Source organism: Vipera berus (genome assembly GCF_964194415.1).
Source record: "Vipera berus genome assembly, chromosome: Z".
Taxonomy (NCBI): Eukaryota; Metazoa; Chordata; class Lepidosauria; order Squamata; family Viperidae; genus Vipera; species Vipera berus.
In genome coordinates this window covers 25,859,662-25,871,897 of record NC_138205.1, presented here as the reverse complement: position 1 = coordinate 25,871,897, position 12,236 = coordinate 25,859,662, and the positions used below count along the sequence as shown (strand labels likewise).

Here is a 12,236-nt window from a genome sequence, read left to right as displayed (position 1 = left end):
ACCTTATCTGTTGCTGAAAGAAATTATGCACAAATTGATAAGGAATCCTTAGCCATAGTGGCTGGGGTCAAAAAATTCCATGATTATTTATATGGAAGGAAATTCACTGTATTTACTGATCACAAACCTCTTTTGGGCTTATTCACAACAGATAAGCAAACCCCCCACATATTATCACTTAGAATGCTCAGGTGGTCCATATTTTTGTCTGCTTATAATTTCAAGATGATTCACAAACCTGGAAAAGAAATGGGCCATGCAGATGGCCTCAGTAGGCTACCCTTATCTCTTATAGATCCTGATCAAGCTCCCGCTGCACAAATACTGTCCATACAGGGGTTACCTGAATTCTCCCTCCATGCTGGGGACATTGCTGCTGAAACTGCTACAGATAGAATTCTAAGCAGAGTATTGTTATGGGTATTCACGGGATGGCAAGAGAGAAGTCCAGGCCCTGAATTCCAGAGTTATTTTATCAGAAGGCATGAGTTATCTGCACACAAAGGATGTTTGTTATGGGGTAATAGAGTCATTATTCCCTCAGTTTTAAGGGATAGAGTACTACAGTCCTTGCATGAGGGACACCCTGGTATAGTGCGCATGAAAGCATTAGCTAGAAGCTACCTGTGGTGGCCTGGTTTAGATAAGGCTGTTGAGGAGCAGGTACACGGTTGATAAGCAGGTACAGACATACGGTTGCTATATCTGTCAAAGGTCAAGACCTGAAATGCCTCAGGCACCTATTCATAGATGGGAGGCAACTCACACGCCATGGTCCAGGATTCATATTGATTACACTGGGCCTTTTCAAGGACAGCTATTCTTAGTTGTAGTGGATAGCCACTCAAAATGGCTGGAAGTAGTTCCAGTCCCCAATATGACTACTCCTAGGACCATCCCGGTGCTGAGGAAACTTTTTGCTACAAATGGGCTACCTGATGTCGTGGTTTCAGATAATGGGGCTCAATTTACTGCTGCTGAGTTTCAGGCTTTCCTCAGAGCAAACATGATCAGACATGCCACATCTGCACCATTCCACCCATCATCGAATGGACAAGCAGAACGAATGGTGAGAATGACCAAAGATGCACTCAAGCGCATCATCACAGGTGACTGGCACCGCAGACTAGCAGACTTTCTACTTTGTCAACACTCCACACCTTGTACAGCCACAGGAAAACATCCTGCAGAGCTTCGCTGGGGCAGACATCTCATTACTAAGCTGGACAGACTCCATCCAGACAGAGTGGCATCAGATGATGTTCAACCCAAACCCCTGAGGGGGCTACAACCTGGTGACTTGGTCTGGGCCAGAAATTATGGGCCGGGACATTTGTGGGTTCCAGGGAAGGTGGTTGACAAATCAGGGCCCCTATTTTATACAGTAGGGGTGGAGGGAGGGCGTCTGGTAAGACAGCATGTGGACCAACTAAGGAAGAGATTTCCAGAATGGTCACTAAGTGAGTATGGAGGTACTAGTCCCTCTCGTAGTTATCAAGCTGGCACCCAGGCTAGCTCTTATTCTCCCTATCCACGTTTTCAGCACACAGCAGGTTTCAAGTCTGAAGAGGACCAAGACAGCATGGAGGTGCAACAAGGAACCCCTGATCAGTCGGATCAGCCAAACTCCAGTGACCACTGCTCTCACTCTGCTTCAAGTTTTGACTCTGGGGTGGGCCTACCAGGTGAGGCCAGCCAGAGCAATCCTCCATCCTCAGATTTTTCAGCACAGGAGAGCATGAATACACCTGGTGTGCCAGATAAGTTGGTAGACCACCAAGTGTGTGGAACTCAAAGACATTCCTCATGGCCTCACAGGCCACCTGCATACCTTGCTGACTATGTTGTCAAATAAGACAAAGTATTGTAAATGGTTTACCAGCTTATGAGCATGCCCATTGTTTTTTGGATTTTGTTAATCAACATATAACAGGTTGTATTGCATACTGAAAAGGGATTAACAGAGAGAAAATCTCTCAGGAAATCATTCTTTAATTTTGTTGTAGTCCACTTGTACTTTAGGTGGTGTAATACTACTGGCAGAACAGCAAAGCTGTCTTTAGTCTCATTGCATGCAACCTATACACTGCACATCCGAGAAGGTTGCGTTATGATTATCCTACCTTGAATGGGGTCAAACATTCAATTAAACACTGGAGGTTGGGAGTGAATCATAATCCTTAAATGTCAAGGGTTATAATGTCTGTTCCTTAAAAGGGGAAGGGGTGTTATGTACTGAGCTTTTGGGAAGACCTTATCACGTGTGCGCTGGAAACCTAACGGTTCTCCAGTAACACAGATGGGACTTTCCAGTCCGGGCTGCAGTCAACTTGGCAGGAATGATGGGTTCAATCTGATTTTTTGTTCAGACTATGGGAGACTATATAAAGACTGCATGCATACCCCTCACCCTCAGTACAGTTACAGTTCTGAATAAAGCAACTATTCTTCTGTACTCATCTTCCTGGCGTCTTTCCTGCTCGTCCGAACCTGAAACATAACACATATGTAAGGGTGTGGGTCTGTACATATGCTGTCTATAGAATGATTATGTGTGTCATGTATGTGTTTCACTTTGAGAGTGGGCAACTGAATTTCATTTTTATTTATTATTATTATTATTATTATTATTATTATTATTATTATTATTATTATTATTATTATTAATTAAATTTATATGCCGCCGTTCTCCCTAAGGACTCAGAGCAGTTCACAACAATAAAAAATTAAAAAACATAGAATACAAAGATTAAAAAAGAATTAAACAAAATAAAGAAATAAAGGACAATTTAAGCCGATAAAAACCAAGTTTAAAAACCATGATCAGTCCAGGCCCGCTTGTTGGAACAGCCATGTCTTCAGGTCACGGCGGAAGGATCGAAGGATTTTTTGATCTGTGCTGTTGTGCCCACAGTAAAACAAAAATGACAATAAAGGTTATCTTATCTTATCTTAAAAATAGCTTGTTTATATTTCTTTATACTTCTTTTCATATATATTGTATGTATGTGTATGTACGTGTATGTATGTATATCTGCACACACACACACACACACACACACACACACACACACTTCTCTACTGGAAGGTGCAAATGCATAGTGAATCAGTCAGTCAGTCAATCAATCTTTTAAGCCACAAAGCAGAATCAGACTCACAACTTAAAGCCTGATGAATGAAAAAGGGTATTGGAAATTTCTTCTACCAATCTTCTACAAATTGGTTGCTGTATCATAAGTGTCAGTCACTTGAACAATCATTTTTCCAATCATTCAAAGAAATGTTAGATAAATTAGGTTCATTTTTGTTTTCTCTTTGGTAACCAAGAGTTACACTTATGGTGCCATGGGCCTAAAGTTGGTCACTGGTAAGTAAGGTATATGTAATGGATGCTGTTGTGCACTAAATTTTGAGGACACTATGTAATATACATAGTATTCATTAGAGGATGGAAACTGGAACCATCCTCTATTACATCCAAATTCATCACAGGTACAAAGAAAAATTCTTATTGCAGTATTTACTAGGATATTTCTCAACCTGGTTTATTTGGATTTCATTTTGCAATAGCCTTCCTTGAGCTGACCTACAAATTCACATTTAAAACATTTGGGAACTGATTGGTCATAAATCTGAATAGAGCTTGGCAAGGTTCAAGTAATGTTAACCACTATGAATCTCAGCATTAACTCTCACTAATTGGGCTCCTTTACAACTTAAGACCACAACTGGGAGGTCTAGGACAACTTGCCACAGCTAACTTGCCATGGTCAACTTGACACAGCCAACTCACCATGGGATAACTGTCCATGGGACAAGAGTTACATTAATAGCAAAGAAATGGTGCAATAGAATCAATAAAGAAATGTTGCAAAAGGAGGAACAAAATGAAATGTGAATTACAAAAAATAAAATATATTTTTTTAAAAAAAAAAATATTTTATGTAATTAAACTGAGTGGTTGAATTGTCCACTTGCCAGTTGTCCCATGGCAAGTTGCCCTTGCAAGTTAACTGCCACAAATTGGTTGCAGTAATTTCTCCCATTCTGGTAACCTGGGTAAGTATAAATTTTTATCACCAGTGTGAATTATGGATTCCATAAGCATTTAATCCATAACTCAGTGTTTATTTTATTTTGATCTCCCCAAAAAACAGTCAAACAGGAAGTTCAATAACACAGAACAGAAACAAAGTTAAACACCAAGGTGATTATTGCAGGTACAGTATTTCTAATTATTATGAACATCTGTAAGCTTGTCCCAAGGGAAACAGTTCACTAAGACAGCTCACGAGAATATATGGAATGTACATTTATACATTTTTAGCAGTCAATAACAGTTGCAGCTTTTTTCAGTCTTTGCAAACAAAGAGAAATTGGGTAAAATTCTACACTGTTTTTTATTTGATTTTCTAGAACGAAGAAAGGAATTGGTAAGTTTCTTAAGAAAAGAAACAAGCTTTTTAAATGTTTTTTTTAATTCTATCTCGTCATTCTTCTATATTACTTCTAATAAAATTTTGTTGATTAATATTGAATAATTCAATAGTAAAACATATTTTAAATTAATACTAAACATATTTCTCTGTTATGTGTTCAAGATGGACTGTGATATGTGTCTCTGTGTCTGTGTGTATGTGTTAGTATAACACATATAACACAATATAACATATAACATATAACACAATAGTATAATATTTTGCTATTTCACTATTATGTGAATTTTTCTGCAGACTTTTTTTCTTAATAAATACCAGAGAGTTAGATATGGCAATTCATTATATCCTAATTCATTCACATGTTGACTTTTTTCTCCTTTTCTTAGCACTTCCTTGTTGTCTGAAAATGGAAACAGAAAATCAAAGTACCGTGATCACTTCCTTTGTCCTTTCCGGATTCTCAAATAATTTACCAGTGAATCTCTTCCTCTTTTTTGTATTCTTCTTTATTTATGTGCTAACGTTACTGGCAAATATAATGATAATGATAGTTACAAGTCATCTCCCAAGCCCCATGTACTTTTTCCTGGCTCATCTAGCTTTTCTTGATATCTGTTTGTCTTCTGTCACTGTGCCTAAGCTCTTAGAAATTTTTAATGAAAGGCAGACAATTTCATATTCTGCCTGTTTTGCCCAAATGTTCTTTATCCTTCTAATGGGGAGCAATGAAACTTGCATTCTTACAGCAATGGCCTATGACCGATTTGCTGCTATCTGCAAACCGCTCCATTATCTTCAAATTATGAACAAATCACGCTGTAGATGGCTGGTAGGTGGTGCCTTGGCAGTGGCTTTTTCATATGCTTCAATAAATACATTTCCTGCTTTGAAGTTGGATTTCTGTGGAAAATGCTTTATTAAGCATTTCAGTTGTGAATTTACATCTCTACTTGCCTTATCTTGTACAGACACAGTCTCCAATTTGACACTATTACTCATAACTAGTGGTATCATTGCTATATCTTCATTCACTGTGATTCTATTTTCCTACATTCGCATCATCTCCACAATCTTGAAGTTGAAATCTCCAGAAGCAAAAAGAAAAACTTTCTCTACCTGTAGTGCTCACTTTATTGTTGTGGCTTTGTATTATATCACTGGATGTTTTAGGTATATGAGGCCCAGTTCAACCTCTTCAATTATTGTGGATGGGCTTTTCTCCATTCAGTATAGTATTTCCACACCCATGCTGAACCCTCTTATCTATAGCCTGAAAAACAGGGAAGTGAAGGAAGCCATCAAAAAGCTAATGGGCTAGACATGCTTAATTTCTGGTACTTGATAGAAGGCAAATTAAATATTAGGAAGACAATGATCTGAGAAATGAATATGTTGTATTGGAAAGATATTCCAATTTTTTTTGTAAGTTTGTTTCATATAAATTAACAAACATGGTGGATCAGAATAATTGGATTTCATTTGTGTATCTGTATATTATGATCAATCATCATTGAGATAAAAGCTGATAACAATAGATAATTTAAGAACTATTGTTAATAATAAATAAATTTCTGTGACCCTCCACAATAATTATGATATTAATGGTGATGATGGTGGTGGTGGTGGTGATGATGATAATGATGCGACCCTCATGGAATGAATCTTTCTCCATTTATGTAGAACTTTTTGCATGAAGAATTTTGCATGTAACTTCCGCAAATCTGGTTTTTATATAAAATTCACTCATCCCCAAACACCAAGAAATATGCCAAAATATTTTGTCTTTATTTGGGCTACAAATCATTGATTTCTTATACTATAAAATGTATGCACACATAAAGGTAAAGGTAAAGGTTCCCCCTCACATGCGTGTTAGTCATTTCTGACTCTAGGGGCCAGTGCTCATCTCCGTTTCAAAGCCGAAGAGCCAGCGCTTGTCCAAGGACGTTGTTTATATATGTGGTCACATTTATGTATTTATCTCCCTCTGTGTGTGTACATACAAACACATTCTCTCTGTTCTTTCTTTCTGTCTCTCTCTGGGGGGGTGTTTCTCTCTCTTTCTGTCTTTCTGGGTCTCTGTGTCTCTATCTCCCCCTCCCCTCTCTCTTTGTATTTAATCTCAAACTGCTCAGTGATCAATGCAATTTTTTTGGAAATATATTTGGATGCTGTGTAAACTGTATGACTCCCCAACCCCCATAAATCATGTGATTATGATGGTGATTTCCAGAATTATAACTGCTACTAGAATTAAAATAAATCTCAACAATTTCCATGGGCTTTTTTGCTTTGACAAATAGTATGCATTGTTCATGTATTTAACTAAATTCATTTCTTTCTTTTTTCCCTCTTGTCTGAAACAATGGGACTTCCTTTTTAGCACAATTGTCACTGTGTGCTGTATTCTAGAAGCTCAAGACATCCAAACTCATTGCCAATTAAGTGGCTGAGCATGATGGAATCTCTCTCTCTCTCTCTCTCTCTCTCTCTCTCTCTCTCTCTCTCTCTCTCTCTCTCTCTCTCTCTCTCTCTCTCTCTCTCTCTCTCTCTCTCTCTCTCTCTCTCTCTCTCTCTCTCTGTATGAAAGTAAGCATTCAGCTGCAAAGCTTCTGTGGAAGCCTGATCTTGGGTTTGCTTACCAGTCTTTAATTGCACAGAATCTTTACATTAAAAAAAATTGATTAACCTGACTGCATTCTATTGAGCTTAGATGCCTATAAGGAACAGTCAGGAGTGAATAGATTTCCATTTTTCTATTTGGGTCTGAGTCTTATTTCTTCTTCCCTAGTTAAATCTATTTGTCACCTCTACTGTATATTCAACAGGGATATGATTTAATTCATACCTGAGTGGCCTAGCGCTTTTTCCTACTTTCTTCAGTTTAAGCCTAAACTTTGAAATGAGAAGCTCATGGTCTGAGCCACAGTCAGCTCCTGGTCTTGTTTTTACTGACTGTATAGAGCTTCTCCATCTTTGGCTACAGAGCACATAGTCAATCTGCTTTCTGTGTTGACCGTCTGGTGATGTCCATGTGTAGAGCCGTCTCTTGGGTTGTTGGAAAAGAGTGTTTGCTATGACCATCGTATTCTCTTGACAAAATTCTATCAGCCTGTGCCCTGCTTCATTTTGTACTCCAAGGCCAAACTTGCCTGTTATCTTTTGGCTTCCTACTTTAGTATTCCAATCCCCCATGATGATAAGGACATAATTTTTGGTGTTAGTTCTATAAGTTGCTGTAGGGCTTCATAGAACCGGTCAATTTCATCCTCTTCAGCACTGGTGGTTGGGGCATAGACTTGGAGTACTGTGATATTGAATGGTTTGCCTTGTATTTGAACTGAGATCATCCTGTCATTTTGGGGATTGTATCCCAGTATTGCTTTTCCTAGTCTTTATTGACTATGAAGGCTATTCCATTTCTTCTGAGGGATTCTTGCCCGCAGTAGTATACCTGATGGTCATCTGAATTAAATGCACCCATTCCTGTCCATTTTAGTTCGCTGATTCTTAAGATGTTGATGTTCAGTCTTGTCATCTATTGTTTGACCACGTCCAGCTTTCCTTGATTCATGGATCTTACATTCCAGGTTCCTATGGAGAAAAAATCTTTACAGCATCGGACTTTCCTTTCACCACCAGACACATCCACAGCTGAGCGTCCTTTCGGCTTTAGCCCAGTCGCTTCATTCTTTCTGGCACTACTAGTACTAGCCCTCTGCTCTTCCCCAGTAGCATATTGGATGCCTTCCGACCTGAGGGGCTCATCTTCCAGCGTCATATCATTTTGCCTTTTGGTACTGTCCATAGGGTTTTCATGGCAAAGATACTGGAGTGGGTTGCCATTTTCTTCTCCAGTGGATTACGTTTTGTCAGAATTCTCTGCTATGACCTTTCCATCTTGGGTGGCCCTGCATGGCATAGCTCATAGCTTCATTGAATTACGCAAGCCCCTTCTATTGTGTTGTGGGTTGTGGACCTCATGGCAATGAGGAGGCAGATGAGTACCCCATGTCAGCTCTTTAGTAGTGGTAGGCGCGTACTGAACAAAGGGGGTTACCTGAACCCCTTATATACTTAGCAAGGTGATGCTCTGGCCAATCCATCCATCCATATCTCCCGCCAAAACCCTTTCAGCCAATCTGGCCACAGCATAGCGCCCCCTGGTGGTAACTACAGAGCTGCTGCTCATACCCATACATAACAACCCTTCCCCCTTAAAAGATGACACATACATACATTAAAAAAACCAATTGGCATGCATAATTCATTACAACACAACATCAACCCAACAGTGACCTGCTCTGGCCTGTTCAGGATTGTTCAAAATTAGCAAGGTATGTTGGTGGTCTATGGGTCCTGGTAGACCGTCTTGGCCCTTGCTGGTCTCCCACATCATCATCGGTCAGGGTTGAGTCCTGGTCCCACAATTCTGCTTGACCTTGTTCCTGGTCTCCCCTATTCAGTTCAAATGTCTCTTGTTGTGATTGGTCCCCCTGAGACCCTTCAGGAACCCGCTTCCTGATTTGATCTATATGACGCCTGATCTGGCGATTCCCCTCCACCCCTATAATGTAGGCCAATGGCCCAGTTCTGTCAACCACCACCCCTGGAATCCACAAATCACCTGGCCCATAGTTACTTGCCCAAACCAAGTCGTTATTGAGAAATTCTCTAGGAACTCTGGGACTCTCAGTCAGAGCAGCCACTCTGTCAGGGTGCAGTCTGTCCAATTTGGTGATGAGCCTCTGGCCCCACTGAAGTTCCGCTGGACTCTTCTGTGGCCGTGCAGGGTGTGGTGTGTTGTGCTAACAGGAACTGTGCCAACCGTTGATGCCAGTCGCCATTGATAATGTGCAGCAATGCATCCTTGGTTGTTCTTACCATGTGTTCTGCTAATCCATTAGACGACGGGTAGAAGGGCGCCAATGTAACATGTAAGTCTGGGAAATGTGACAGATGTTTGTCTGTTTGAATTCCAAAGTCCCAAAGCAATTTAGCTTCATCATTTTCAATTGAATACTTTGTCAATTTTGTGGTGTTACCAATTCTTGCTTGCAGGCAAAGAGTATTTTGTGCAGGTATTCCAATGCACCGTTTATTGTGTAGTGGGTTCTGGACTGCATGGCAAGGAAGAAACAGATGAGTACCGCATGTCAGCTCTTTATTGTCACCGCCCTGAGTGCCTCGGGAGAAGGGAGGTATATAAATCTAATAAATAAATAAATACATATTGGTAATAGGCGCGTACTGGACAAAGGGGGTTACCTGGAGCCCTTGTATACCTAGCCAGGTATCACTCTGGCCAATCCATCCATCCTTATCTCCCACCGAAAATCCTTCAGCCAATCTAGCCACAGCACAGGCCACCTGGTGGTACCTGCAGAGCTGCTGCTCGTACCCCATATATAACACCCCTTCCCCCTTAAAAGAAAAAAAAACATATAGAATACAATTGGCATGCATAATACATTACAACAGAAATCAATCATATACTGTGAATGGCTCTGGGCCTGTTCAAGATTGCACATAATCTTGACCTGGCGGAAATGGCAAAGATTTCGGCTTACTTGAAAGATCATTCGCAAGAACGTTATATTATGGAGTGGAAAAAGTGGATTGATTATATCCAGAACAAATATGGGACTAAAAAGTTTCATTTAGCATTTGAATAAGTTTTCTTTTCTTTTCTTTTTCTTTTCTTTTTATATGTAATATTAGTATTGCTTGTAGTCATTTCATATGAGCTAGAGTGCGATAGAATTAATAGTTTATTGTTGTTAGCATATGGATATTTATGATTGTTCTTTGTTTTTATACCTTGTACTTAGCTCTGGGAAGTCGGGGGGAGGGGGGAATGGGGGGGAGGGATAGGGAGGGTTAGGTAGGGGTGGGTGAAGGGAGGGGGGATTGTTAAAGATAAAATTTACTGTAAAACTTTTCAATAAAAAAAAAGATTGCACATAATCTTCAAGATATGTCGGTGGTCTGTGAGTTCTGATAGACCGTCTCAGTCCTTGCTGGTCTTCCAAATCATCATCGGTCATGGTTGAGCCCTGGTCCCAATGTTCTGTTTGACCTAGTCCCTGGGCTTCTTTATTTTGTTCAAATGTTTTTTGTTGTGATTGGTCACCCTGAGACCCTTCAGGAACCCACTTCCTGATTTGATCTACATGACGCCTGATCTGACGATTCCCCTCCACCCCAACAATGTAGGACAATGGCCCAGTTCTGTCAACTACCACCCCCGGAATCCAAAAATGACCTGGCCCATAGTTTCTTGCCCAAACCAAGTCATTATTGAGAAATTCTCTAGAAACTCTGGGATGCTCAGGCTCAGCAGCCACTCTGTCAGGGTGCAGCCTGTCCAATTTGGTGATGAGCCTCTGGCCCCAATGAAGTTCTGCTGGATTCTTCTGTGGCAGTGCAGGGTGTGGTGTGTTGAGCTAACAGGAACTGTACCAACCGTTGATGCCAGTCGCCATTGATGATGCACCGCAATACGTCTTTGGTTGTTCTTACCATGCGTTCTGCTAATCCATTAGTCGACGGGTGGAAGGGTGCCGTTGAAACATGCCTAACTAAGTTGGCCCTGGTGAATGCCTGGAATTCAGCAGAGGTGAATTGAGGCCCCATTATCTGAGACTAATACTTCTGGCAGGCCGTGTGTGGCAAAGAGCCCCCTGAGTACTTGGATGGTTTTGGCCGAGGTCATACTAGTGACTGGTATCACTTCTAACCACTTGGCTGTCTACCACCACCAAGAACAACTGTTCCTGGAAAGGGCCTGTGTAATCGATGTGCACTCTGGACCATGGAGTATGTGTCTCTTCCCACTTGAGTACTGGTACATGGGGCATCTCAGGTCTGTACCTTTGGCAGTCATAGCACCCATTAAATATTTATCCATTAGTGTAAAATCTGTATTCACAAGCATTTAAACCATAACTCCCAGTGTCTTTCTCATTTGAAACCATTAGGAAAATTTGGTCAGGTAGTTAGGCCATGGTCTATTCAAATTGCATAATTGTATGGCTTCTATTGCTATATTGACTCCCATGTATCCATGTCAGATGATATATGTCTTGGAAGTGCAGGGGGGAGGGTTACAATATTTTACAGAGTCAATTGGATTGTTACGTGGTGTATAGAAATTGAATAAAATAAGTAACTGATTGACAAGAAAATCAATTTCTGCTATGTGATGCCCTTTAGTACCCACTTGATCCCGCCACTTGCTCTATGTAGCACCATGTAGCAAAACTGTCTCAGAGCACAGGAGTTGGAGATTTCAAATTCTTCCCCAGGATTTCTGGGCTCTCATAATACGATCCTATCTCTTTCACTGCAATTAGCAGCATGGTCATTACTGCCATCATTACTTATTTTCATCTCATCTAGAATCCTCCAAAAACGTTTTCAGAAGAAGAAAAAAAATCTGTTGTGTCACTATGCAGCTAGAAGATTCAGTTCTTCTTCTACCCCCAAGATGGAAGATTGCAAAGCTAGACCTTCTAATGGTGGTTCAACCAGTAAAGGAATATTCATTCTGACCATTCTCTTTTCTTATGGGGAACTCCAGAGGTTCATGAGAGTTATTAGGAAATCTGTGAGACTGAAAACCTCACAACAGGTGTTTTTTTGTTTTTGTTTTTTTGAGAGAGAGAAAGACATAACACAGAAAGGAACAAGAGTCCAAACTGATTCTTTCAGGTACAATATTTCTAATTACTATGGAGGTCTGTACGCTTGCCCCAAGGGAAACTATTGGCTATGTCTAATACCAAACTCATGTGA

The 12,236-nt window shown here is 40.4% G+C and overlaps 1 protein-coding gene across 1 annotated transcript; it reads left to right on the top strand.

The window, feature by feature from the left end:
* Positions 1 to 4,983: 4,983 nt before the first annotated feature.
* On the top strand, positions 4,984 to 5,757 carry LOC308678811 (olfactory receptor 8S1-like; the record flags this gene model as incomplete). The annotated part of the gene is made up of 1 exon (XM_081346044.1): positions 4,984 to 5,757. The coding sequence occupies one exon, from the start codon at positions 4,984 to 4,986 to the stop codon at positions 5,755 to 5,757; it is 774 nt and encodes a 257-aa protein (XP_081202170.1).
* Between the last annotated feature and the right edge of the window lie 6,479 nt (positions 5,758 to 12,236).